Source organism: Canis lupus, chromosome 2 (genome assembly GCF_011100685.1).
Source record: "Canis lupus familiaris isolate Mischka breed German Shepherd chromosome 2, alternate assembly UU_Cfam_GSD_1.0, whole genome shotgun sequence".
Taxonomy (NCBI): domain Eukaryota; kingdom Metazoa; phylum Chordata; class Mammalia; order Carnivora; family Canidae; genus Canis; species Canis lupus.
In genome coordinates, this window is record NC_049223.1 from 83,098,505 (window position 1) to 83,125,595 (window position 27,091).

At 58.2% G+C, this 27,091-nt stretch overlaps 2 protein-coding genes across 4 annotated transcripts in view; one reads left to right on the forward strand and one right to left on the reverse strand.

The window, feature by feature from the left end:
• Window positions 1–680: 680 nt before the first annotated feature.
• LOC106558410 lies at window positions 681–9,556 on the reverse strand. Of its 3 annotated transcripts, XR_005355115.1 has the most exons (7): window positions 8,239–9,556; window positions 7,520–7,653; window positions 6,269–6,398; window positions 5,423–5,555; window positions 4,855–5,041; window positions 4,076–4,260; window positions 681–3,905 (listed from the first exon to the last, which is right to left on the reverse strand). XR_005355115.1 is itself a non-coding variant. In XM_038529656.1 (6 exons), exons 1-6 carry the CDS (start codon window positions 8,260–8,262, stop codon window positions 3,879–3,881), a joined length of 690 nt encoding a protein of 229 aa, XP_038385584.1. In that variant the 5' UTR covers window positions 8,263–9,556; the 3' UTR covers window positions 681–3,878. The 3 variants fall into 3 exon arrangements, 1 of the variants encoding a protein (XP_038385584.1); XR_005355116.1 differs by lacking the exon at window positions 4,855–5,041; XM_038529656.1 differs by lacking the exon at window positions 6,269–6,398.
• Window positions 9,557–10,823: 1,267 nt separating this feature from the next.
• Window positions 10,824–27,091, forward strand: part of LRRC38 (leucine rich repeat containing 38) — a 31,106-nt gene continuing 14,838 nt past the window's right edge. The window contains exon 1 of the mRNA XM_038531954.1: window positions 10,824–11,472. Coding sequence (XP_038387882.1) covers window positions 10,824–11,472 — 649 coding nt within the window. The remainder of the gene's footprint in view (window positions 11,473–27,091) is intronic.

Below are 27,091 nucleotides of genomic sequence, written 5' to 3' on the forward strand. Positions count from 1 at the left end.
ACGAGTGCACGGCTGGTAGCTCTGTGATCAGAGCTTTTCCAACACTTACACAACACCCAGGCGCTGGGCCACCAGACCCTGAAACAGCTGCAAACGAAGGTCAAATACTAGCATGGACGAGGATTCAGGAGGCCCGAGTTACTTTCTAGCATTGATTTTAGAAGTTTTGCAAGTTTCCCTGCGCCTTTATGTACACAGTCCTTCTCTCTGGGACGTATTTGCCTGACCTGGAACAGATTGCCCATCTGCTTGAAGAACTCCTACTCATCCTTCAAAAACTTGGTCCCCCATCACCTCTTCTGTGATCCCTCCCTTGACCCCTCTCGTAGGGGTCACGTAGAATTATCACGCCCTTCCTCTTCTGCACCACTGTATTGTGTGCTCACTTTGATCGTGTGTATGTTTTACAAATTATTTGCTTACCTGTCTGTACACCACCCTACCTACCTGTCATGGCATCTGGGGGCATTGCATCCCAATTGCCTTCTTATCCCAGTTCCTTGGCACACAAGAGCTGGATGCAGTTTATTTATTTATTTTTAAATATTTTATTTATTTATGAGAGACACAGAGAGAGAGGCAGAGACACAGGCAGAGGGAGGGGCAGGCTCCCTGCAGGGAACCCAATGTGGGACTCAATCCTGGGACCCCAGGGTCACACCCTGGACCAAAGGCGGACGCTCAACTGCTGAGCCATCCAGGGGCCCCTACAGTTTATTTTTTAACTGAACCGAACATTCTCCAGCTTCAAGATGCCCCATTGTCAAAGGGGAATGACAGTACTTGCCCTAGACACCACAAGGAACTTTTAAAATGAGAGTAATGTGTCTAATAAATAAAAACACCTTGGAAAAAGGCATGAGAGCCTCCCTGAAGGTCAAGTCCAGTAAACTGTGGCTTGGCCAGAGCCTCTGGTTACTCAGCTGGACCTGACTTGGCCTTATTTGGCTCAGGAAGTGCTTGGGTGTCTCCTGAGCCTGTAGCGCCGTCGCTGTGAACGTGGGGGTGGTTGCAGGGGGTCAGTTCAGAACCGTGATTAAGAGCTCATGACTGTTGACAAATCTGTCCCCATCACCTTCCAGGCCCTTCCCTTGTTTCATTTTTCTTCATTGCTCTTATCACTGTGTGACACCATCCAATAGCGTCACTTGCTTGACGAACGTCATGCTGTGGCAAAGCTGCTGGCTGCCCACCCAGAGCCATTCTCCTGTCCTCCCGGGGCCCGGCCAGACCCCGTTCCCAGCCCCTCTTGGAGTTGGATGTGGCCAGAGGACCAGGTTACACACAGAAAGGAAACAGAAATGACTGTTGCCTCTGCCCGGAGGCCCAGACTTCAGCACCGAGGGTGGCCTCTGCGCGCTCCCTCCCACCTTCCTGCCGCTACACTGCAGGGCGGCAGCCCGGGCCACCCAACCAGGTGAAGACAGTGTCCCAGGTGCCCAGCAGAGCAAAAGCTTGGAAGGAACCTGGGTTCTCCCCAGTGACAGGTGGAGCAGGGCTGCCCACCAACCTGGGAAACAGGCCTTGAATTACCAGTTGAGAGAGAAATTCACTTCTTTGTTCTTTGATTGAATAAATTTAGGGTCTCTTTGTTACAGCAACCCAACCTCACCCTACCTAAGCACCCTGATGCTTTGTGACGCCTGGACTTTCTATTTTTACTGTTCGCTGCAGTATTTCCAGTGTCTGGAATAATACCTGGCTCGTAGCAGGTGCTTAAGCTAAAATTTGCTGTATGAATAAATGAAGCCAGGTGCCCCTGTTTGAGTCGGTGACAAGCCATGTTACCCCAACCCTGTGAACCTCAGTTTCCTCATCTGTAAAATAAGGATAGTGATGGGACTCACCATTTGGATTACTGAGAAGATAAAAAAATATATATTTGCCCAAAAAAAAGATAATATAATTACACCTGATAGAGCAATGCTTACTATATAGCAAGCCATCTGAGTTAGAGACTTATTATTATTAATTATTATTATTATATAAATGTCATGTTTCCTATATCCTTTGAGGTCTTCGGTAATGCTGAAAATGATTTCATCTTAAATTAGAAGAAATCTCAGGGGGGGAAATACAGCCAGGGCAGCTAGGATAGCAGATGCATCTACTCCTGCCATTGGCTGGCATGAATGAAGCGGATTCACCCATTAATGGTTTGCTTCATGAGCTCAGTGTCATGGCTTGGGGAAATATATGCAGATTTATGCAAATCACATACAAATTCACATAAAAATAGCCTCCTGTGTGCCTCCGCATTTACTAGAAAGAATTCTGGAGGTTTTATACTATTTGTTCCCATCTGCCCTCTCAGAAAGACACACCTGGAAGGAGGAAGTGCCCGCAGGCATGCACGAGGAGGTGCCCGGGGCCCACGCAGGGCTGCGAGCTGGGGTGGGGGAGGGCAGGGGCGGCTAGTGAGGACAGCTTAAAGGCTGCCGTGCAATCAGAGATGTGTGGCTGGTCCAAAATAAACCTTGAAATGCCAGGCTCTGAGGACCTGTATCTAATCAGGGCCTCCACTCTGCAGCCACGGACTCATCTCTCATTGTTATAGAACCCCACTCGAGGACACGGGAGCCGCACAAGGAGCACGGGAAGCTCGTTTCTGGTTTGGAAAAGTTGAGCCATTTAAGTCTTGATTTCTATAAAACAGACACAATGACCCACGGCCTGTCCACCTGACTATTCTTCAAGGGTCAACTGAGATCACAGGTATAAGGGGCTTTGCGGCCCTATAAATGGTTAATGAGAGGGCTTGGGATCACGGGGCTTCTTATTGTGAGGGAGGGTGTGGGCCAGGAGCAGAAGCCACGGCGGCCACCGAGCAGTCTGCAGGATTTGTGGGGCTGAACCCATAGTCTGGTGGCATGATTACAGAGACTCGTACCTCTCGAGCTTTCGGAAGCAATTCAGACTTCAAATACTTGGTCCAGTGATCGTTCCTCAGGGCAGAACTATTCATTTATCCATGTGTGCACTCATTCACTCATTCAGCAAAGACACTGAGCTGGGATCAGTGCCCCAGGCAGGGCCCTACCCTATGCTGGGTTCCGAGATTTCAAGGTGGAACAGACGCGATCTTTGCTCACAAGCAGATCTTTGCTCACAGCAGATCTTTGTCTGCTGTCCTTGCTCACAAGGACCTGTTTTCTCACACCAGAGCTCACTAACCCTCCAGCAGAGGAGACAAGCATGTCATCAATAGATGTCACATTGCACCCAGGGAACAAGAATAGAAGCCCGGGGAGCAAGAGATGCAGAGGAGGAAGTATTTGTCCGCACCTGGGAAGGTCAAGGCCACCTGGAAAAATGCGCGGTGTCTTCAAGGGTGAGCAGGAGTGTGCCAGGTGGGCCGGCAGAGGGAACGCTGTGCGCCAGGGTACAGAAGCATGAAGCCACATGGCCATGTGCTCCCAGATCCGAATTGGAAAATATGGCCAACAGTGTCAAGACGTACCTTGCCCCACTCACGCCAGCCCAGGCATCCCTGACTCCTCCAAATGCCTGTGACATCTGTGAGCCCGGGAGATTTGCTCGGTGGTTATCGTACACGGCGCGTCCTTGAACTGTCTGCTGTCTGCTGCTGCCGTGTGTCCCGGTCTCTTGACGAAGATGGTGAGTCATCTGAGGATGGACGCCCTCTACTCTATCTTCGCCTGTCAGGGACCCAGGTGGGTGCCTTCCCTGTGAATATGAGGCGAGCAACAGATGCTTGTTGCAGGAAGTGTTCCATGGTTGACGGTGTCGGGACACCGCTGCTCGTGAGAAGTTGTGCCACGTGCCCATCTGAACGCTCTCCCTCACCGAATCTTCTCAATGACCGATGGCTACCATGCATCCCGTCTTACAGATGAAGCAGCTGAGGGGTGGCGAGACTACTTTACTTGCAGAAGAGACACAGCCTAGAAATGGTGGACAAGGATTTGAACACAGGCTGACTGGCCCAGGGGCCGATGCTTTTAGCTCTGACTCTACCCAAATTACTGCCCCCGTTCAGGGTGCTGAATAAAACGCGGTGGCTTGGAGTTTTACAGACCATGTACCTCCTGAGCTCTGATCACACTGTGGTTACCTTTTCCCATAGCTGCCTCCTCAGCCATGGGCTCCTTAAGCACAGAGCTGTTCCTGCTCCATCTTGTAGCCCCATCCACAGCACGGCACCTGTTCTTCCAGGACGGAGAACGAGGGGAATTATCCAGGGCAATTCTGGAAGGACTCCCTGGAGGAGGCCAAGTTTCTTTGAGCCAAACTTGGAAGCTGTTGAGAGCCAAAGCAGAAAGAGGGCATTGTGAAGGCTTGAAGGTGGATGATAAAGCCATCTGTGGGGTCCTGCATGCTTTCGATGGAGTGGAGAGGAACTAGGAATGTGTTTGGAGGAGTCCCAAACTCCCAGGATACTTTCAGGGTGTCGCTGGAGCACTCTGTGCCCCACACAAGGATGCCTTTCCCTCCATGAGGCCAGAGCTGAGGCCAGCTTTGGAGGGAAGAAGGCCCTTCCTCCCCCAGAAGAGCTGGGTGGACATCTCCAGGTGAGACGCCACTGGAAGCTACCAAGAAACCGGTAGGTTAGTTGAGAAGCATCGCTTGCAGGTAGCAATTAACTTAATGAAGCATTCCTTGAGTGCCTACTACATTCTGAGGCCGATGCTAGGAACTGGGTCAACATCCTGGCCTCACAGTAGTTCCGTTTAGTGGCAGAACTTAGAATGAATAAATAAACTAACAAGCAAACTAGGTAATGTCGGGGCATAATAAATGCTTGGAAGAGAGTAACTGAGGACAGAGGGAGGCCAGTGAAGGCCAGTCTAAGGAAGTGGTAGTTGGGCTGAGTAACCCTGATGACCGGGGTACCTGGGGAGCTCGGGCAGTTGTGTCCGACTCTTGATTTCGGCTCAGGTCGTGATCTCAGGGTCATGGGATTGAGCCCTGAGTCCGGCTCCTTGCTGGACAAGGAGCCTGCTTGAGCTCTCTCTCCTGCTCCCCTGGCCTTCCCCAAACCCTGCTCAGGTGTGTGCATGCAAGCTCTCCCACTCTCTCTCTGAAAAAAAAAACATGAAAAAGAAAACCTGATGACCACATGGCACCAACACACTAAGAGCTCTGGGAGTGTTCCAGCCAGAGTGCACCGAATGTCCAGGGATGGACGTGAGCATGAAGAATTAGAGGTACAAAGGTCCAGAGTGGCTGGAGGGTGGTGAGCCAAAGGGAGGGTGGTCCCAAATGGGGTGGGAGAGGCATGTGGGGCCAGACTACACAGGGTCCGCTAGGGTTTTGCTCCAAGTGCTGCAGTGTATTAGCTAGCTATTGCTGTGTAACAAGTTACCCCCAAATGTAGCGGTTTAAAACAGAACACGTTTTCTTATCTCACAGTTTCATCTCACAGTTTATCTCTGGGTTCATGTCGGGGCCTGAAGCTCACGTTGTTGTTGGTAAGGTTCAGTTCCTCACAGGCTACTGATCCGAGGCCATCCTCCCGTCCTTGCCGTGCCGGCCACTCCGATGCAGCAGCTCGCTTCGTCAAAGCGCACACGCCACAGAGGGAACGAGGGAGCCTGACAGCGAGACAGAAGTTACCATCTCTTGTAACCTAGTCTTAGAAATGGCATCAATCGCCTCGGCCGTATTGTATTCATTAGAATAGATCACAGGCCTTGCCCCCACTCAAAAAGTACCAAGGGCGGGGTAACTGGCAGGGAGATCATCTTCGAAATCCGTTCAACACACACAGAAAGCCATTGGAGCTGTCTAAGCAGGGAGGTGAGGTGATTTGGTGTATATTTTCCAAGATCACTTTAGCTTTCTTGAGTATTGGGAGCGTGGGCAGGGGCTGGGAAGGCCAGTGGGGGTTGCTGTACAAGATGATGCTGGTTTGGATTAAGGAGGTAACAGTGGGGAGCAGAGAAGGACAGCCGGGGATGCCTTGCCAATGGATAGGAGGGGGTGCACACAAGCCAAGAGGAACCGGGGATGACTCCTGAGCTTGCTACGACATCATGGAATGGGGCCCCTTTGACTCTTGGGACATGTGCTCTGCATTTTTCTTCTCCTGGGAAAGATAGGGTGGCCCTACCCCAACCTCTGGCCCAACCCAAGGTCACACACTTGCTGGATGGCCAGCCAGTGGTCCGAGCGCCGGCCGTAGCAGAGAACAGATGTCTCCTTGTGCTGGGATGAAGGACTGACCCCATGCCCTTCATCTTACTAGTCTGCCCACGCTCAGACCAATCCAGCCGGTGAGCTGGGGTGTGGTTGGGGAACCACTCACCTATAACGGTGCTCAGAAAGTCAGCCAGAGCTGGAGAGAGCTAAGGTGTGTGCACACGTGTCTCTCTCAGATAGTCTAGAGTCGGAGTGGGGAGCGTGGCTCAGCAGAGGGAGACTTCTGAAAGCTGACCCTGGAATTTTAGGGCATTCAGAACAAGGGACCTCCAGCCAGGCAAAGGCACTCCTACTTTACCTGAAAAACACCCGCCTCCGTGGGTGAACAAATAGAGAGCTAGGTAATTAGGTGGCTGCCATTTGTTGGGACAGTCTCACTGCTAAGCACTTGCTCATTCGATCCTCATAACAACCCAGGGTAGGCCCTAGGATGATCCCATTTCACAGACAGGAACCCTGAGGCTTCGAGAAGGTAAGCAACTTGCCCAAGGTGACGGAGACCATGGACGGGAGAACCAAGATCTGACCCAGGTCTGAGTCCAAACCTATGTTCCCAACCCCTTCCGCCTCCCTGCCTCTCGTTTAGGCGGGTTGAAGGTTAGCTTCCCGGTTCCAGGGATGACCCCAGGGGCTGGAGCTCTTCCTCTCCGTGGGCCCAGGCTCACGGGCTCTCCTCACCCCAGACCTAGTGGTTAGAAGAGATGGAGCCGGTGCAGGCGGCCAGCGGTGCCCCCGTGGGGCGGTGAGAAGGGGCAGCGGGCGGGACGCGGGGGAAGGTGAGGAGGTGAAGGTGGAGCTGGCGGCTAAGGAGGGAACAGAGCCACAGCCGCGTGCACGGAGCAGAGAGCGGGTTCCGGGGCCTCCGGCTGTCCCGGGCAAAGGCCCAGTTCGGGTCTCGGGTCCTGGGGCCCTTGGGGTGTCCTCGTGCCTCCCACTCAGGTCAGCGGGCGCTCGCCAGAGGCAATACGACCAGTAGCAGATGACATGGCCACGAACGCCAGCCACTCGCCGCTCAGGCCCAGCACCTGCTCCCAGATGCAGGCTCTGCACACACCATGCTGGCATCACCTCATTCATAGTGTCGGGCCGAGGATCTGGGCTGATTTAGAGGTCGGTCCGCCCACCCAAGGGGGAAAACCTCACGACTGAGGATTGTTTCTGTTTACAGGGCGCAGGCCCCACAGAGGGCATTCCTGGGGGCCACCGTCCACACAGATCCGGAGACCCGACCCCACAGGGCGACAGACGGCGGCCACTCATGAAACAGGACGGGAGGTGCTGCGTGGCTGTGGCTCGGGGACACCGGAGGAGAACCGTTGGGAAACGCGTGACGCGAGGTTTTGAAACCTTAGAATACCTTGGGTATTTGGCACGGCAGGTTCTGAGCCTCTTGAACAGGCACCACAAAGGAGGAGCTGACCAAGTCTCTGAAGGTCGGTCCCTGTCACCTGCAACATTTTCCATCCGGCTGTGAGGGGCCCCCTTCCTGGGCTGGGGGGTGGGGGTGGGAGAAGCAGGGTGAGTGGAGCAGCTGGGGAGTCAGGACGCCTGTGTTCTATTTCCAGCAGCTACCACTGACTCATGGTGTGACCTTGCCGAGGTCACAGCTATGTTTTCCTTGCCTGGGGAAAATCAGAGGTGGCAAAGTTTGCATTTTCCCAAGGGATAGGAGCTCTGGAACATCGGGGCCCCCTCCCTGCTCCCCACGAAGGCCAGCCGAGTCTTCTCCTGCTAATATTAATGAAAAACACTTAAATTTAGATTTGAGGGACTTCGGGGGCCACTCAAAGCAAGACACAAGGAGTTCCTGCCATAGTAAGACTTAGGGCCACCTCTACGGGCCGTGTTTCTCTAAATACTCTTCAGCTCACATCCTGTACCAGTGTTTCCCCACGTGGGCCTTACATAGTCTGTGGAAGAGGAGAGAGAAGGTATTTTCTGCCGCATTTCAAGATGAGGAAATTCAGGCCAGGAGTGGTATTTCTCTACATTTTCATCAGCAGGAGCCCCTTATGCTATTTTACCACCAAGCATCCCCGTTCCGAAAGCCCTTGCCAAACAGTCTGCATTTCTTACGTAGAAACGCAGCTCTGTGTCCATTAGTCAAAGTCATCCGCGGGTGCCGGTGTCTGCTCAGCGCAGAACTAGGGCTGCCGTCAGGTCCGTCACCAAGAACTGCAGCAGTTACTCTGGGAGGCCTCCTTCCCAGTTTTCACCAGATTGTTGTTGTTCGTTTTTTTTAATTCTGAAAAGTGTTCATCACCGAGGGGCCACGGACCCCAGGCTGAGAAGTGCGTCCCCAGAGAGATCAAGTGGCCTGTGGAAGTTTCGGTGACTCGCAGTGGGACCCCCAGGCCAGGGCTGCAGCCAACCAGACTAGCTGGCAGGAAGGACGCTGGAGACGCAGGCGCAGCCTTGCGCACGTGTGAGATGGGAGCCCAACCAAACCCAGATGTCCTGAGACAGTGACGCCGAGGGCTTAGACCACTGACAGGCCGGCTCTCTCAGCCCTGGAGTAAGCACCCGGAGCCCCGCCTCAACCCGACCCAACCCGGAAAGGCAGAGGTTGTAAGGGATGGAGCAGGGCGCTCCCGCAAAGTCGCAATAGGGGGACCTTTTGATCCTGCACCTGCCTGTGCTTTGTGTGACACTGCAGCAGGGCATCATTCATGCGGTCCCGGTACTTTCGCCCACTCTAGGAGGGTAGATTATGCCTCCCCCTCCCCCTTGCAGGTGCCTCTTCAAGGGGATGATGCCAGGGTGGGGCAGGATGGGGGCTCCACCCTGCACCTGGGGGCCATACAGGCAAGTGGGAGTTCCTGGGAAAGTAGGGACACAGGATTCCGGGGGTCTGGCAGGGTGGCCCGGAGGGTAAGCAGAGAAAGAGCTGCAGGACCCCAAGAGCTGTTCCCTGGAACTCTGTACCCAACCCTCCTCCACCCGGGTCTTCTGCAAGCACTTGTCATCTGTTGAGCTGTTGGCTCCGTCCCAGAGGCTCAGGTTTTTGATCCATCGGAGGCATCGAGACTGCATGTACCTTTGAAAAAGGCTGGGGCTTAGCTCTTATGGTTTAGAATCTGAGCCTCCACCAGTCTGTGTAGGGGCGGGGGACCCGGGCAGGGTCTCTGGGGGCCTGTTGCCCAACAGCTGTTGCCAAGGTTAATTTTGGTTCAGTGGGAGCTTATCAATTCCAGGGTATTTGGACCAAAATAGCCAGCAGCAGGACAATGTCTTGGCGGCTCTGCCGGGATCCCTCAACCATTTCTGAAATGGGTGGAGGAGTGGGAGACGGAGCTTGGCTTGGGGGTAGTTTCCCCCGGAGGAAAATCTCCCACCAGGATCATTCATATCACCTTGTCCCACGCTACAGATGGGGCACCGGGGTCCAGAGAGGTGCAGGCCCTGGAACTCAGGCCGCATCACTGAGGAGCCAGGCCTCTGCCCCAGTTCCCTGTCCCCAGCCCCTGTCCCCAGGCCCCTGCTCCAGCCCCTGCCCCCAGGTCCCTGCCCCCAGCCCCTGTCCCCAGGCCCCTGCTCTAGCCCCTGCCCCCAGGTCCCTGCCCCCAGGCCCCTGCTCCAGCCCCTGCCCCCAGGTCCCTACCCCCGGGGCCCTTGCTCCCAAGCCTCTGCCCCAGGTCCCTGCCCCCAGCCCCTGCCCCCAGGCCCCTGCTCCAGCCTCTGCCCCCAGGTCCCTACCCCGGGCCCTTGCTCCCAAGCCTCTGCCCCAGCCCCTGCCCCCAGGCTCCTACTCCAACCCCTGCCCCCAGGTCCCCGCCCCCAGCCCCTGCCCCCAGGTCTCTGCCCCTGCCCCCAGGCCTCTGCCCCAGGTCCCTGCCCCCAGCCCCTACCCCCAGGCCCCTGCTCCAGCCCCTGCCCCCAGGTCCCTGCCCCTGGGCCCCTGCCCCCAGCCCCTGCCCCCAGGCCCCTGCTCCAGCCCCTGCCCCCAGGTCCCTACCCCCGGGCCCTTGCTCCCAAGCCTCTGCCCCAGGTCCCTGCCCCCAGCCCCTGCTCCAGCCTCTGCCCCCAGGTCCCTGCCCCCCCCTTGCCCCTAGCCCCGACCCCAGTCCCCACCCCCCCCAGACCAGCAGCCCGGGCTAGTCCTGCCAGGGGGGATTCCGGGGCCTGACGAGCTCCAGCCGGGTGGAAAGTGCTGACCGGCCCTGGCGGGGACCCAGGCGGCTCCGCCTCACTTGACCCCGCGCCTCCCTGACCGGGCCGAGCGAGGAGGGAGAGCGACCGCCCTGGAGCCCCGCCCGCCAGAGCCCGCGGGACGCAGGTGGCCTTCCCTGTGGCGACGGCCGGCGCCGGGGAGCGCGCGTGGGCGGCGGGCGGGCGGGTGGGGGCCCCGGCGCGGCCTCGGGGTCCCGGGGTGGGGGGCGCACGTGGGGCGCAGGGCGCGCGCCAGGCCCCGTGGCCCCCGCCTCTCCCGGGGAGGTTCCGGCGGCTCGATTTGCGGTCCCGGTAAGTCCTTGGCGGGCCCTCCCTCGGCCCTCCCTCCCGACTGTCCCCGCCCGGCCCCCGCCCGGCCCCCGCCGCCCCGACTCCCCTGGTCCGCCGCCGCGCGCCCTGGGCGCACGCCCGCCCCGCGCCCTCCGCGCCCTCCCCGCGCGCCCCCTCCGCGCCCTCCGCGCGCCCTCCGCGCCCCCGCCGCGGTCCCGGCCATGCGCCCCGCCGCCCCCGCCGCCCCCGCCGCCCCCGCCGGCGCCGCGCTCGGGCTCTGCAGCCTCCTGCTGCTGCTGCCGCTCCGGCCCGGACACGCGTGCCCCGCGGGCTGCGCCTGCACCGCCCCGCACACCGTGGACTGCCGCGACCGCGGGCTGCCCAGCGTGCCCGACCCCTTCCCCCTGGACGTGCGCAAGCTGCTGGTGGCCGGCAACCGCATCCAGCGCATCCCCGAGGACTTCTTCATTTTCTACGGCGACCTGGTGTACCTGGACTTCAGGAACAACTCGCTGCGCTCCCTGGAGGAGGGCACGTTCAGCGGCTCGGCCAAGCTGGCCTTCCTGGACCTCAGCTACAACAACCTGACCCAGCTGGGCGCCGGCGCCTTCCGCTCGGCCGGCAGGCTGGTCAAGCTGAGCCTGGCCAACAACAACCTGGCGGGCGTGCACGAGGCCGCCTTCGAGACCCTCGAGTCGCTGCAGGTGCTGGAGCTCAACGACAACAACCTGCGCAGCCTCAACGTGGCCACCCTGGCCGCGCTGCCCGCGCTGCGCACCCTGCGCCTGGACGGGAACCCCTGGCTGTGCGACTGCGACTTTGCCCACCTCTTCTCCTGGATCCAGGAGAACGCGTCCAAGCTGCCCAAAGGTGAGCTGCCGGCAGGCTGGGCTGCGGGACGGGCAGGGGGTGACAGGGAGGGAGCCGGGAGCGGCCGGCGCAGGGCCTTGGGTCCCCCCTGCAAGCTGGGGCTTGAGTGCACCGAGCAGTTGCCCCGGCGAGCAGCTGCCCCGGGCGAGTGGCTCCCGGATAATAACCGTGGCAGGTTCCCAGGCCCCGGAGTCTGCTAGGGAAAGTGGGTGGGGAGGGTCACATCTGGAGTCTCAGGGCCCCGATGCCATGCTTCTCCACCTGTTTCTCCAGCAACTCACTTTCCGAAGTTAGGGACCTCCCATTTCTCTGCTACCCAAGTCTGAGATCAACTCACCCGCCTTGGCGTCAGAGTACGGCAGGGTGCAGGTTACTGATGGGCCCCTTGTAAGTGGAAGACACCCACCCCCCCGCCCCCGCACTGTGTGGGAAAGAGCTGAGTGCCATCATGCATGCTGCACTGAACACAGAAGGATCCAGCCACTTCTACGGGCTCCCGGGCAGCTTGCAGAGCCTGAGCAGCTCTGTTTCTCAGCTCCCAGGTTTGCTCTTCTGTCCAGGAGGGGAGAGAAATAGTCCTGGCACGGCGTACTGGCAGCCCGCTAGCCAGGGATGCAGTAAAGATGTGCAGTTCTGTGCTTTTTCAGCCCAGATGTGAAAAGCTGAACACGAAAGCCTTAGCAGGCTGCTGCGCCCTTGCTTCACTGGTGCCCTTTTCCAGGGGCGACGCGGACGTACAGGTCCCTTTGGCAGATGGGAACACAGAGGGCACAGAAGTTAAGGGGCCCTGCAAAGGCCAGTGGCAGGAGGCAGAGACAGAGCTGGGAAGAGGGGCCCCCAGCATCCATAGGGAGGAGCCCCCAGGATGGGGAGCCCCAGGATGTCCCTGCCCTCGGTGGGTTCCAGCCTTCCACCGGTGGGCATGTGAGCACCAGTCCCAGCAGTGACCTTGCGGAGCCAGAGGGTTCAGACCCAGAACCGGGAGGCACGCGTTATAAAAGGTGACAGAGCCGTGGATTTAGCTTTGGTAGATCTTTTTTTCCATTTCCTGAGGTTTCAGGGATGTTGCTCCTTTATGCCCCGAATTCCTCTGATCTTCACTCCTCACTCTGCGAAGCAGGAACCCCAGGCATCGGGGCAGTCACTGCCCAGATGCAAGGCCCTGAGCTGGCGTTTTCAGCCCCGGGAGCAAGTCCTAAAAAGATCTGGCCTGCCTTCGTTCACCTGACCCTCCCCCCAGAAGACGGTCCTGGACACTGGGATGTCAGGCCAGAAACCCCCTGCTCCTGCCTCTGCCTTTTGGCGGCGTTGGCATCATTGGCCTCTGCTGTCATTGAGCCGGTATCATTGGTTCCATGTGTTACCGTAGGAAGGCGAGGGGTTAGGGGCCTGGAGGCTGCAGCCTTCCGTCTGGGTTCTGTGGCCTTGAGCAGGCCGCGTGTCCTGTCTGGGTCTCAGACTCCTCCTCTCTAAAGTGCTTTGACTGACCTCTGAGGTCCCCACACAGCCCCGGTTGTGGAGTCAGAGGACATAAGTTTGGGTCCTGGTGGAGAACCTGGGTGAGTCTGGCCGGGTCCCTTGACTTTTTTGAGCCCTGTCTCCCTCCGGCGTGAAATTAGGACACGGTAATGCCGGGTGGTCCACTTGAGCGGGTGGTTGCCAGGATCCAAACCAGATAATGTGGGTCGTGGACGGAAAGAGCGGTGAGATTGTAAGATGTGATTTCTGCTCCGTCTGTGATAGAGGGAAGAAAAGGGCCACCAGGTGGGGGTGTGCGGCTGGGGAGAAGGGACAGACAGGCTCGGAGCAAGGAACAGCGTCCAGGCCCCGGTTGAGGGTTGGTTTGCTTCCCTGGGGAGAGGTGGAGGCAGCGGGGAGGGAGCCTGAGGGCTTCGGCACCTCTTGGCTGCCGGGAGTGGGGTGTGGGGCTGGGGTTCTGATTTCCACTCTCATTTCCCTCTGAGCCTCAGTTTCCCTGCCCCTGACTTCAGACTGCAGTAACGGCCTCCCACACCTTGTTTGCCTTGAGGTTTGAATGAGACCAGCTCTGTCAGGGGTCAGCGATGCTTAGCACAGCCTAGGTGCTTGCTGGATGCCAGCCCCCCCTGCTCCCCCCACCCCCGCCCCGGCCCCCCGCACTCCTCGTGTCTTCACGGAGGCGCCGTGCAAAGTAGCTGAGGACCCAGGCTCGGTTCCAATCCTGCCTCGACTTACTGCTCCGTGTGTGACTCCTCTGCGCCCCCCGTTTCCTTATCTGTGAAATGGAGATGATATTAGTGCTCACCTCTGGGGGCTATTGGGAGGATTAAAAAGGTGTTTTATGAAGTTCTTAGAACAGCGCCTGACGCACAGCAATACCGTGTGTTAGTGCTGTTGGCACTGTCCCGTTTGAACCAGAAGGCCCAGAGATGGATGGCCCAGAGCGTTAACGACAGCTGGGGGACACACGGGACCTCAGGGTGTCCAGCCCCCTGCCACGATGTGGCCGCCCACGTCCTGCAGAGGAAAATCGGGCTCCAGGGGGCCCAAGCTCTGGGGTTTTGTAGGCAAGTGCCCTGCCTCTCTCAGGGGAGGGGATCCAAAGGCAGGAGCAAAGGGATCCTGCCCTCCCTGCCTTGCGGTCGCCTCCCCCAGAGAAGCAGAACGGAGCAGAGCAAGTGACCTTGACTGGCTCTGACAGTTAGATGGGAGCGCCCCGTCACAGAGCACACCACAGCGGGGAGGGAGGAAGGCCGAGGAGGCGACGGAGGTGACGGATCCCCCCCTTCCCTTCCCCCCCGTCGGGGATCCTTTGGGGGTTAGCAGGGCTGGGCCCGCAGGCTCAGGAGGAGCTTCCCCACTGGTGCTGGGTCTGAAGGGAGCTGGGATGCCCATCAGCCAAAGTAGCAACAAAACAAAGCAGACAAACCTAAAATGAGAAAACAAACAAGAAACCCGCCCCCCCCGGCCCCCCCAGGATGCCTTATCAACTCTGAATTTCAGATCTACGTATTTTAGTATGAGTATATCCCATGCAATAGTGTGGGATATACTTACCCACGAAACTATTTGTTGTTTTCTGAGATTCACCATTAGCACGTGCCATCCCGTATTTTCCCGGGCGGCCTCGCCTTGTGGTGTGGGTCACTTTGTAGTTTACAAGCGTGCCTGGCGGTCTATCCAACATAGGCGCGCAGAAGCGCAGTGGTTTGCACAAGGTCGGCTTGTGCACGCCGTGTGGTTGGTGGCTGAGATGAGCTGGCCCTCAGGAGTGTCCGACCCTGCACCTCATTTTTCTTGATGGGCATAGATCAGGAGGGAGGGCGAGGCTGTCCCCAACACGGCCCGGCCCAGCCTCCGATTGCCCTGGGTCACAGCTGGCTGACCTCCTCGCCACCCCCGGTCCTGCGCCTAGAGGTCTGCTGGTTCTCCCGCGAGACAGTGGGTCCCAGGCAGTTTGGGACAGTGCGTTGCCATGGGGACGGTGACCATCCCTTTTTAAGTAGAAAGGACTCCGGACCTGGAAGTGGGTGGGAGTCCTTGGAAATCACTCAGGTGAGCTGCGCAGTGGAGAGGGAGAGGGCGGCGAGTGTCTGGGGACACGGAGCAGCAGGGTGACCCCCTTGGGCTTTGAGGGCCGAGGTGGGTCTCCTTCCGGCCGCCGAGGCAGATGGGCAATGAAGGCCCGTGGGAGCTTGGCTGAAATGCAGAAGCTTGCGCTCCCCACTCCCTCCGGGGCCTACTGAAGGGGTGCTGGGGGATGGGGCCCAGGGCCTGCATTCCTCACCCCCAGGCCAGGAGCTTGCAGTACATCCTGAAGCCTGAGAACTGCCCTGGAGGCCTTTTGCTGCATCTCCAGAAACCCGAGGTCCTGTCTGGGTCAGTAGCTCATTAGCTGTGACTCTGCAGGACTTGCCTGCTCTCTCTGCACCTCGGATTTTTCTTTCACAAGCAAAGGAGTGTGGGCAGGAAGATTTTAAGGCTCCTTCTAACTCTAAAATTACACGGTTTCAAGGGAAGGGAATATTGTCCTCGTGTTAAGGATTGGAAGATCGAGGCCCCGGGGAGGCTTGGTCCCTCTAGAGACCCTTCCACTGGGATCTAGGGGGCCGTGTCTCTGCACAGCAGGGTGGGGAGCAGAGCACCCAGACCACTCGGGACTCTGGGCTCACAGGACACCTCACCTGTCCCCAGCATCCCTCCGGGAGCCACAGGGAGGAAAAGCTACTGGGTTTGAGAAACCACGGTGGCAGGCAGGCAGGGGGCTCTCTCTGGGCTCGGCTTCGGAGGTGCACGGACACCTGCCCCAGGGATGCGGCCCACACCGTGCCGAGGGTATGTCACAGGAAGGGCACATGCAGGTCCCAGAGTGGGAGGCACCTTCGTTCCCCTCCCTCTCTAACCACCGTGTATGTGGCCTGCAGGTCCCTGCCCTCAGCACCAGCGAAGAGATCTGAGTTCATCTTGCACCCCGAGACCTTGACATGCATAGTTCTGGGGAGGGAAGGGCTGGGAGCATGAGGGGGGGGCGATTGGGGACCACAGATCGTGCTTTGTGTCGGTGACCCTGGCTCCCTCGGGGGGCTCAGGCCCTAGAGAAGGTCCACTATGGGGCCTGGAGCATGCAGGCATTTGGGGGCTCAGCCTCTGCAGGTTCCCGAGCCCCTCTCTAGGAAGGGGTGTCCTGGCAGCAAAGCCCCGGACGAGTTCCACCCTCCACCCTCCACCCTCCACCCAGGCCTGACTGACCACTCCCTGGGGGGAGCTGCCCCCCACTTGCTGGGAACCCCATTTCCTTTCCTCGTATCCGACGCGATGAGGGCCTGGCTTGTGCAGATGAATGGGAAGTCTCGTCAGGCCGACAAGGTAAACGGTGTCCCAGCCAAAGGGAGCTGGGTCCTTTCTCTCAGCTGACTCCAAGGTGACTCTTACTTCTTTCCCTTTAGAAATAAAAGCAGTTTTATTTCCCCAGTTGTAAAATAACAGGCTCCTTGGAAATGTGGGAAATGTAGATAAGTACCGTGAAGGAGGCAGAAACCACCCAGAATCCCGCGGCCGCCGTCAAAGTTTTGCCGTATTTTACTTCTGTTCTATTCCTATGCGCGTTTACATTTTTAAACACGTTGCTGTGGCGCTCTGCGTTTATTACTGATTTGTTCTTTCTCCTTAAGCCATGAGAATTCCCCGTCGGGACAGTTCCTTGAAGGCGTAACTTAAGGGCCACGTAGTACGTCATTTTATGGATCTATTCGTTGAAACCGCTTCCTATTGTTAGAAACGTGGGTTGTTTCCCTTTAGTTTTTTGGTGCATAAACAATGCTGAACCAAACACCCCATATACGGAAAACGTGGGGGTGCCTCTTGGTATTTTATTTCCTTGAGGTGGATTCTTTGAAGTGGAAATGTGGAGTGAGAGCCTATGGTGATTTTTAAACCTCTGTAAATATTTCTTTTTTTTTTTTTTTTTTTTGCCTAGTTGCACCCGGGGCAGCTGCCACCATTGGCAAATGGGGAACACCTGTCTTGCCGCATCTTTCCCACTTTGGTGTATTATTATTTTTAAAATGTGTCTTCTATTTGATAGGCAAAACCCCGCCATCTGGTTGCTTTAATCTGACCGGTGGAATGGATGTTTGGGGTGTGTTTATACACCCAAGAGTCATGTTCCTGGCAGGCGGCCTCCCTCGTGTCTGCGACAGGTCCGTACACGTCCTGTGTGCACCGGCTAATGCGTCTTTAACTGGTACCTGCGTCAGAGTGGTGTTGCGGGGTGTCCTCTCTCCCGTCATTACCCGTGTCCGGGGCCCAGCGTCGGCCGTTAGAGCACCCGGGCCTGGAGTCCTGGCGGCCAGTGGGCCGCGAGCGGAACCCAAGGCGAGCTCGCCCTGTCTTCTGGCTCCCGGGGAGCCCGGCCACGTCCCGCTCCGCTGTCCTACACACTGGATCGCTCTGAAGTGTCACATGGGTTGTGCCACTCTGTCGGTTAACTCAAACGGAGGGCAGCGCACCTACGTCCCTGGCGCAGGGCGGCCCGGGGATGCCGTCGGGGCTCCGTCCTAGAGAGGCCCCCTCACGTCGTGAAGCCGCCGGCCGCCTCACAGCCGAGCGCCAGCTCTGGGCCAGTGGCCGTCCGGTCCCCGCGGCCCCGGAACCCCGTGGGATTCAGTGGCCCCGCGGCCTCCGGGCCGGCAGCGCCAGTGATGGCACCGCGGGAGCCCCACGCATGCCCGTGGGTTGCCCTGAGGACCCGCGTCGGGCACATTCGCGGCTTCCCGTGTCTGTCCTGGGTGCGGGACTGCAGGCCCGGGAGCTGGCCTGGCCTCCTGCCCTCGGGCCTCTGCCCGGCCCTTCCAGGCCCCGGATCCCGCCCCCCGTCGCCTCTACTTCTCTGCCCCCCTGGTGCCCACGTAGCCTTCCAGCCTCCAGCCCTGTGGGCCCCCAACGCTGGCTGGGAGCTCTCCCGTAGGGCCTCCCCGGACGCTCCTACCTCTGCGACACCGCTTGACGTCAGCAGTTCCCGGTCTGGCCAGTTTGGAGGACGCGGGATGCGTCTTTTCCGTCCCGTCTTCCCCAGAGGCTGGAACAGTAAATGGCGCGTCTGGAAGCCTTCTGATGGGTCCACTGCATTCAGAACAAGCCAGCTCCCTCTCGTGTCCCACAAGCCATCCCCCACCGCCTCGTCTATCCCAGCCCAGCCGCACCGACCCCCCGTGTCCCTGGGACACACCAGCTGCTAGGACGTTTCCTCCTCAAGGGGCTGTGTCTTCCTCGGCATTAGGTCCCCAGTCGGATGTCCCTACATCCTGGAAGCCTTCCCTGACTGCTCTGCCTGGGCGGTCCCGCGCCGCCCCCGACTGAAGTCCATGTTACCTGGTCCACGAGACATCCACATCCCTGTGGGAGCACAGGCCCCCGGGGCCATGCGCCGCATGGAAGGAGCTCGGTGGGGCCGCGGGCACTTGTGGCTGACAAACGCGCAGCCCGAGGCCTTCGCTGCTCAGATCACCGGCCTTGGCTTTTGTCCCCAGCCGCAGTCAGCAAAGGCTAGGCACCCAGACATCCCTGAGCAGAGGCGGAGGTCCGGAAATTTGGGTGGGTCCTGGTCGAACCCCACGGCCCCCGAGCCTCAGGCTCTCCACCGTGGAGGGAAGGAGCCAGCCGTGCCTGCCCCTCTGCCGGGGCACCGCTGGCAAGATGCAGGGCCGGCCGTCGGGGGGTCCTGGGGTGGCCGGTGCCCTAGCGCCCTGTGCTCTGCGAGGTGCAGCATGAGGGGCGGGCGGACGGCGTTGGGGTCTCCACGGCCGCAGAGCTCCGTGAACCCCGCTGGACGAGAAACAGCTTCCCCTGGCGTGAGCAAGCAGAAGGCTTCCGGGAAGGCTGTGGGGTGTCTCCAGGAGGCGCAGGTCCCGAGCCGGGCCGGGCAGTACTGTGGGTGAGCCCTGCTGGGCGCCCCCCTGGCTCGAGCCTCTCTCGCGCTCTCGCCTCTGCCGCTCGCCGTCTTTCCCCTCCTCTCCAAGCACCGTCGGCCGTTCTCCACCCTCTCACCCGGTGGCGGAGGCTGTGCTCTGTTGGTCCCAATTGCCAGGTCCCAGGAGGAGGCTCGGTTTGGGAGCAGCCCCTCTGGGTCCTGTCGGGGCAGAGGATGGCCGCGGTGACACCATCCGCAGGGACCGCCAGGGCGTGGGGTAGAGTTTTGGGAGGGTCTGGGCAGGCCGCCGCTAGGCATCCGTGACCGTGACCGTGGCTGTGCTTCCGGTTGACTGTCTGACGGCAGATGCATCCCCTAACGTTCCTGGGCCCTGGGTGTCCTCAGATACAGGTGATGGCACCCGCCCTCTGACCTCAAGTGACGTCATGGGAAGAAACTCGAGGTGCAGTCTCCTCCGCCGCCACACACAGAAGCTGTTTTTTCTCTTTATGCAAATCACAGAAATGCCGATGAACAGCCCAGCTCTGCACATGACCTTGCAAATCCCACTGGATGTCACACTGGCGGCCAATCCCAAGAGTCGACGACCCACGTAGATGGGGACTGTGCTCTCACAGCACATCCTCCCACTGGCTCGCAGCCCGGCCCTGTGCTTCCGAGGCTGCTGATCGGGGAGTCTCTGGTGTCCCGTGCCCCCCACCCATCCTCTGGGCGCATTATGGGCCAAGGGCTGGGGCAGGGGTCAGGACCCAGAGGGAGCTGCGGGCCCTTCAGGACTAAAGGGAAGATTCTCGGAGCTGAATGCAAACCAAAGAGGCAGGAATCGGAGTCTGGGTCCCTGCTCCATCCAAAGCTAGCAGTGGGACCTGCGAGGCTCGTCCCTCCTTCAGTTGCCCTAAATCACCTCGGGTGCCCATTGGGGCAACAGGTGGGAGTCCTCGGAGAGGGTAGGGCAGGAGCCGAAGCGAGCACACGTGCACGTGAAGAGCAGCTTCGAGCACTGCGCTGGCCGAGCTCCCAGAAACATGTTGGGGGCTCGTTCCTCCCCCTGGCTTCAGGTTTCGGGCCCCGTGCTAGCCGGCGGAGAAGACTCCCTCTAGCTCTGACTTTGGCTGGTCCTGCACCGTCCTGAGCCAGCCTCCTCCAGGTCATGGGATGAGGGGCTCCGAAGCCTCCAGCTCCTAGCAAGAGCGTCTGGGGTGGGCTCCTTGGCACCGGTCCTGCCCCCCAGCAAGCGTCTTAAATGAGGAGGTGTGAGAGTATGTTCCCCTCTGCTGCCACCTCCTATCGAGAAGAGATCCCTCCAGCAGTTACCAGAAGAGCCTTGCTCATTCACAAGACACCAGTGAGACGGTATCTGTCCTTGAACAGGACCATCATACATGATTATCCGCATCAGAAAAGAAAGTTACCCACGGGGCTGCCTGGGTGGCTCAGTCGGTGAAGCATCTGCCTTGGGCTCAGGTCCTGGGATCGAGCCCCGCGTTGGGTTCCTTGCTCGGTGGGAAGCCTGCTTCTCCCTCTCCCTCTGCTCCTTCTCCTCTGCTTGTGCAATTTTAAAAAAGAAAGAAGAAAGATAGAAAGGAGAAAGGAAAGAAAGAAAGAAAGAGAGAAAGAGAGAAAGAAAGAGAGAAAGAAAGAAAAAGAAGAAAGAGAGAAAGAAGAAAGAGAAAAAAAGAGAAAGAAAGAAAGAAGAAAGAAAAAGAAAGAAAGAAAGAAAGAAAAGAAAGAAAGGAAGGAAGGAAGGAAGGAAGGAAGGAAGGAAGGAAGGAAGGAAGGAAGGGAAGGAAGGAAAGGAAGGAAAGAAAAAAGGAAGTTGCCCGTGGCCACGTGGGAGCTTAGAGCCAAGGGTCAGGACCTCCTGCCCCCGCTTCTTGACCTGGGCAAGTCACCAACTTTTCTGGGCTTTGGTTTTCTCTCCTGTCACCCCCCGGTGATCAAGGAAATGCTGACATAAAGGAGCTTTGGAAGAAAATGGGGAGCGCTTGCAAGAGAAGGGCCATTGTCAACCCATAAAATTCCAGGATGGGGGTTTATAGGTCTTCAGTCCCCCCGGACAGTCGTGTGGCCAGAACCTCAGAACAGCGACGGGCAGCCCTCGATGGGCCTCGGGAGGGAGGGTGGGCGTCCAGGTCACAGGAGCCGCTAGACGACGGGCACACCTGGGCTTTAGGGTGCACTGCTGGGGACCGGAGCGGGGAGCACGGGGCCGAGGTGCTGAGCAGGGGAAGGAAGCTCCCAGCCAGTGCAGGGGCGGCGAGGTTGGGGAAGCTTGCGGTGAGCCCCGTGCCCCCCGGGAGTCCAGGAGAAAGAACTGAGTCCCATAGAAAAATGACTGGCGAGGGTAGGCAGCCAGGCGCTGCTGGTGATTTTCTCTGGGTGAAAGAGTGGTTTTATCATATTTTTTAAAAAAAATTAATTAATAGGGGATTCCCGGGTGGCTCAGTGGTTTAGCACCTGCCTTCGGCCCAGGGCGTGATCCTGGGATCGAGTCCCACATCAGGCTCCCTGCATGGAGCCTCTTTCTCTCTCTCTCTCTCTCTCTCTCATGAATAAATAAATAAAATCTTTTTAAAAAATTAATTAATAGGCTATTTCTTAGGGGCGGTTTTAGGTTTCTGGAGAATTCAGCAGACCCTGCAGAGAGTTCCCATGTGCCCCCGCCCCCTCAGTTCCCCTCTTACTGACACCTTGCGTTATTTGTTATAATTGAGGAACCATCGTGGAAAGTATTAACGTTATTAAGTGGAGTCCACAGTGTACGCTGGGTTCACCCTTTGTCGCGTGCATCCTTTGGGTTTGGGCAGACGGGTGACGTGTACCCACCGTCACGGTATCTTACGGGTGGTCTTACCGTCCTAAAGGAGGCCTGTGCTCCACCTGTGTATTCCTCTGGAACCCCTCTCCAGGAAGCCTCAGCCTTTTTGCCGTCCCTGTGGTCTGGCCGTTAGCAGAATGGCACAGAGCTTTTCACTTCTTCGTTTTCTTCTGCGCGCTTTTCCACGTTGGCACGGTGGATAGGTACCATGTCCCCCCACCTTACCTTTAGCCCGCGACAGCCAGGTGTGCACCCCTGCCTTAGCCACAGCTGTCTCCCTCCTTCTCCAGACGCCCCTAGGCTCTCAGGGAAGGCCGCCCCTCCCCACTGCTGGACTCAGGGTACCGCACCGACCCCTCGCTGACTTCTGGAGGCCAGTCCACATCTTCATCAGCAGCCCCTTTGTTAGACTCCCTTCAAATAACCCAGTTTGGGGGGGCCGTGTTTGCCGCTGGGACCCTGACTTGAGCTCTCACAGATCCTTGAGCAGGGAATGATTGGAGGCGGATGCTATGGGTTAAACTCTGTTTCCCCAAATCATTTGTGGAAGTCCCAACTCCTAGTCCTTCAGATGATGACCTTATTTGGGGATAGGACTATTTTAAACATGACTAGGATTTTTTTTTTTTTTTTAAGATTCTATTTATTTGGGAGAGAGAGAGCAAACGGGGTGGGGAGGCTGGCAGAGGGCCAAGGGAGAAGCCGAGTCTCCACTTAGCAGAGAGCCTGGTGCAGGGCTCGACCCCAGGGCCCGAGGATCATGACTGAGCCCCAGGCCCAGACACCTCGCCGACTGAGCCACCCGGGTGCCCCTGGCTGGGGTTTGTTTGAATCCGGCCTGGTTAAGACGTGCAGACACAGAAAAGACTGTACGAAGGAAGAAATTGAACACTCCTAGATCCTAGAGACAAGAAGGGTGGATGCCCCGCAGGGCCGTGCAGGGAGGCACCAGAGATGCTCAGGGCGCAGAGGAAATGATGGGAAAGTACAGGCAGGAATCTTCAGTTGTGGTTTTTGCAGGAGGAAGGGGCAGGGTAGGCGGGCTGGGCAAGTTTGGGGTTGGCTAGTTTGATTAATTCGGGCAGGCCAGGGGCTGGGGGGGGGCGGTGTCCCCTGTTATCCAGGCCCTGGCGTCATTCAGGGCAAGAGACAGTGTTCCAGATTGCAAGAGTCCCACCAAAGAAGGTGGGTGGGGGTGTGGACTGGGACTGCTCGGTTTGCCTAGCGAAGGTGTGCCTTCAGGTTGTTTACTGTCCCTAGGAAGTGTCGAACCCTGGGGGGCGGGGGGCGTTCCCTCCCCAGGTGGCAGGGCCCCAAGATGCCGAAGCTAAATGAAACCCGGAAGGTCAAAGACGTGATGAATACCGGGGTCACTGCGGATGTGATTAGTTAGCGTAAGGGCACCAGGGCAGGCCCACACACCCCGGGAGCTGGGCTTCAGTAGCCTCCCAAAACCATTTTTGGGGTCCAGCCATCAGATTTTATGACGTCCAAGCAAATTGCTCCAATTGATCAAGGGGAAATAAGCACTAAAGGTCCAAGTCAGGCTCTCGCGTATTTGATCGAGGTTGTCCCTGCCACCTGCCGCCAGCAGGCTGCCCCGCTGCTCATTTATCCGGGGTCTTCCTGTGTTCCCGGCACCGAGCTCAGCACCCCAGGGCGGCCCCACCCAGTGAAAGACAGAGCGAGCCGCAGATGAACAGCTGAAACCCACTGTAATATTCCACTGAATCCAGCATATCCAGAATGTCAGTTCTTCCCCTTGTCGCCCAGAGGAAAGTCACCCACGAGTCTTGGCTCCGTTGTCTTCTTCGTTCCAAGTCTTCGAGGTCCGGGGCGTATTTACAGCTGCGGCGCATCTCAGTGCGGACCGGACCTGGGCCGGGGCTGCGGCGGCGGACGGCAGGGCCCCGGGTCTGTCGTGTGGCCCGGAGGGGACGGTTCCAGCCGACCTGGGTGGGTGTGACCCGGGGAGACTGGCTCCAGGATCTTCGTCACTCGCCGCCGTACAGCTTCTCGCATCTCATACCGGAAACCCGGGTGCCTCAGCGGCAAGCCCAGGCCTCTCGGATCCGGAGCCTCTGCTTTGGGCTCAGAACCAAACCCCGTCAGCGAGCTTTCCGGATCCGGAGCTTGGCCTGAACCCAAGGATGACCTGAACGTCTTAGCAGGAACCAGAGCAGACGAAACACGCGTGAAAACAGGTTCAGCATCAAACGTGGAGGACATGGCAGCGACCTGGACCACAGCTCTGCTCTCTGGCAGGGAACATTCCAGAAAACTCAAGCTTAGCTTATAGGATTACCCAGTCTATCCTTCTTCATTTTTCAGGTGGGAAACCACGGCTCGGAGAGCTCGGGTGACTTGTCCTAAACCACACGGTGAACTAGTGAAAAGCCAAGGCCTAACCCCCCAACACCAGCAGCTGCTGGTCGGTCATGGTGCTCGTCGGTCAGGCTCTGCACTTAGAGCCCCGCCATTTGAACCCCGTTCCTCTACCTGCTAGCTGCGTGAGCCTGGACAGATCCCTTAGCCTCTCTGTGCTTCGGTAGTCACGTGTATGAAGCCTGGACGACAATATTCATAACTCGGCACGGGGCCTGGCACACAGGAAGCCCGAAACACGCGCCAGTGCTATTATTATCAGCTGTGAATCGGCGCCTGTGTTGCCTCCAGAGGCTCAGGGGCTGCGGGTGCTCAGGACTGAGGGTCCCACCACCCCCCACACCCCACCCCACCCCGGGCGGGGCTCCGCCTCCGCCTCCCCGTGTGATCCCGGGCGCTCTCTTGGTTTCCTACGACAGATCATCACACAATCAGGGCCTGGAGATCACACAGATCTGGAATCTCACAGTTCCATAGGTCCAGGTTCCAAAACGGGTCTTGCGGGCTGAAATCGGGGTGTCTGTGTTCCTCGGGCCTTCCCTCGGCTCGTGGTCCCCGTCGCTGAGGCCTCTCCGTGTCCAGCATTGGCATCTCCTCCCCGGGGTCGGCACTTCTCCTCCGGCTCAGGAGCCCGGGGACGTTGGGCCCACCTGGAGAGCCAGGAGCGCTGGCCGTCTCAAGCCCCTTCATCCCTCAGCTGCACAGTCCCTTTTGCGATGATCACAGATGCCGTGGGTTAGGACGTGAGCCTCTTGGGGGCATTATTGTCTTCCACAGGGAAGCAGCTGCGGCTCTCTGGGCCTGTTCCCCCACCTGTGGAAGTAGAGGCTCAGGTAAAGGTGAAGGCCTCTCTGCCCGCACAGGTTGTTTCTAATAAGGGATCCCCCTCCCTGGGTGGCTCAGCGGTTTAGCACCTGCCTTTGGCCCAGGGCGCAATCCTGGAGTCCCAGGATCCTGGAGTCCCAGGATCAAGTCCCATGTCGGGCTCCCTGCATGGAGCCTGCTTCTCCCTCTGCCTGTGTCTCTGCCTCTCTCTCTCTCTCTGTGTCTATCATAAATAAATAAATAAATAAATAAATAAATAAATAAATAAATAAATAAATATTAAAAAAAAAATAAGGGATCCCCCTCCCGAACCCCAGGGCCCTGGCCCCGTGACAGCAGTTGCCCCAGTGCTGGCATCTCCTGAATACCACGTGGGGAGGCATCTGCTCCTGGGACCCCGGGCCTCCCCTTGGCCCCCCAGCTGCCGAAAGAACCATACATGTAACTAAAACCAACCTGATTGCTGACTTCCCAGGAAAGTCAGAACTGCTCTGCTGGTTTCAGAGCCATTTGAGGCACGGAGAGAACTTTCCAGGCTGAGCGGGACGGCCGGCACCCGGGGGCCGCAGTCCTGGGTGATAAGCGGCACAGGCCAGGAACACGAGCAGCCCCCCGGGGATGCCGGCGGGAGGCAGGCCTCACATGCTGAGGGGAAAGGACGGACGGGGTCCAGAGGAGACAGGGAGGCGGCACCACCGAGCACAGATGGGCACGGAGGCTGGTTTCCCAGCCGGGGTGAAGCTGCGCACGGGAGAGTGGCCGGTGAAGTGACACAAATGACCGCCGTGGGAGCCGTGGTGTCGTGGACAGAGGGTGGGCTCGGGTGACAGGCAGGCCTGCCTTTCGATCCACACCCTGGCAGACGAGCTGTGTGACTTTGGGCAAGTGACACAGCTTCTCTGAGCCTGGGTCTCTGCATCTAAAACGTGCCTCACGGCCAAGTCCGTCGCAGTGTTATTCACACCTGCACCAAGTGCCCACGGTGAACGGACGCGCAAAAGGTGGTCCCTCCAGACAGTGGGATATGAGTCAGCTTTAAAAGGAAGGACAATCAGGGGCGCCTGGGTGGCTCCATCAGTTAAGTGTCCAACTCTTGATTTTGGCTCAGGTCATGATCTCAGGGCCGTGAGATCGAGCCCCACTTTGGGCTCCATGCTCAGTGGGGAGTCTGCTTGAGATTCTTTCCCTCTTTCCCACTGTCCCCCACCAAATAAATAAGTAAATAAATAAAATCTTAAAAAAAATAAAATAAAATCTTTAAAGGGCCATTAAGAGGATCGAGTGAGTTGATAATGGTGGAGATGGTGGACATGGAACAGGTGGGGGACATCGTGGTGGAGATGGAGGACGTGGGACATGGGACATCATGGTGAGATGGTGGAAGGAAGACAGGTGGGAGACATCATGGGGGAGATGAAGGACGTGGGACAGGTGGGGGACATCGTGGTGGAGATGGAGGACATGGGACAGGTGGGGACATCTTGGTGGAGATGGAAGGAAGACAGGTGGGAGACCTCATGGTGGAAATGGTGGACGTGGGACAGGTGGGGGACATTGTGGTGGAGATGGAGGACATGGGACAGGTGAGGGACATCATGATGGAGATGGAAGGAAGACAGGTGGGAGACATCATGGTGGAAATGGTGGACGTGGGACAGGTGGGGACATCATGGTGGAGATGATGGAAGGAAGACAGGTGGGAGACATCGTGGTGGAGATGGTGGAACCAGGACAGGTGGGAGACATCGTGGTGGAGATGGTGGAACCAGGACAGGTGGGGGACATCATGGTGGGGGTGATGTACATGGGACAGGTGGTGTAAGTAATAAGGGTGGTGATGGTCAAGATAATGACAGTGATGGTGATGCTGGGGGTGGCAGTGGAAATGCGTGTGCACCTTCCCAGGGAATAGGATTTTCAGCCCTCAGTGATCATCTCTGCTCATTTCCTCCCCGGAGGAGGGCAGGCTGGGAAAACTGCGGTGAGTCTGTCGATTTTCTATCTACGTGCAGCGACCGATGTGGGCGTCCTGAGGTCCCGGGCTGCAAGTCGGGCTGGAGTGTGGGCTAGCGGACTCGAGTCACAGCGCTGGCCTCTGCTGCCCATTCTGCACCACATGCTCTGTGGAGCCAGAACCAGCAGGAGCCCGAGGCCCGGCGCTGCGGGTGCACCTTCCTCCGTGG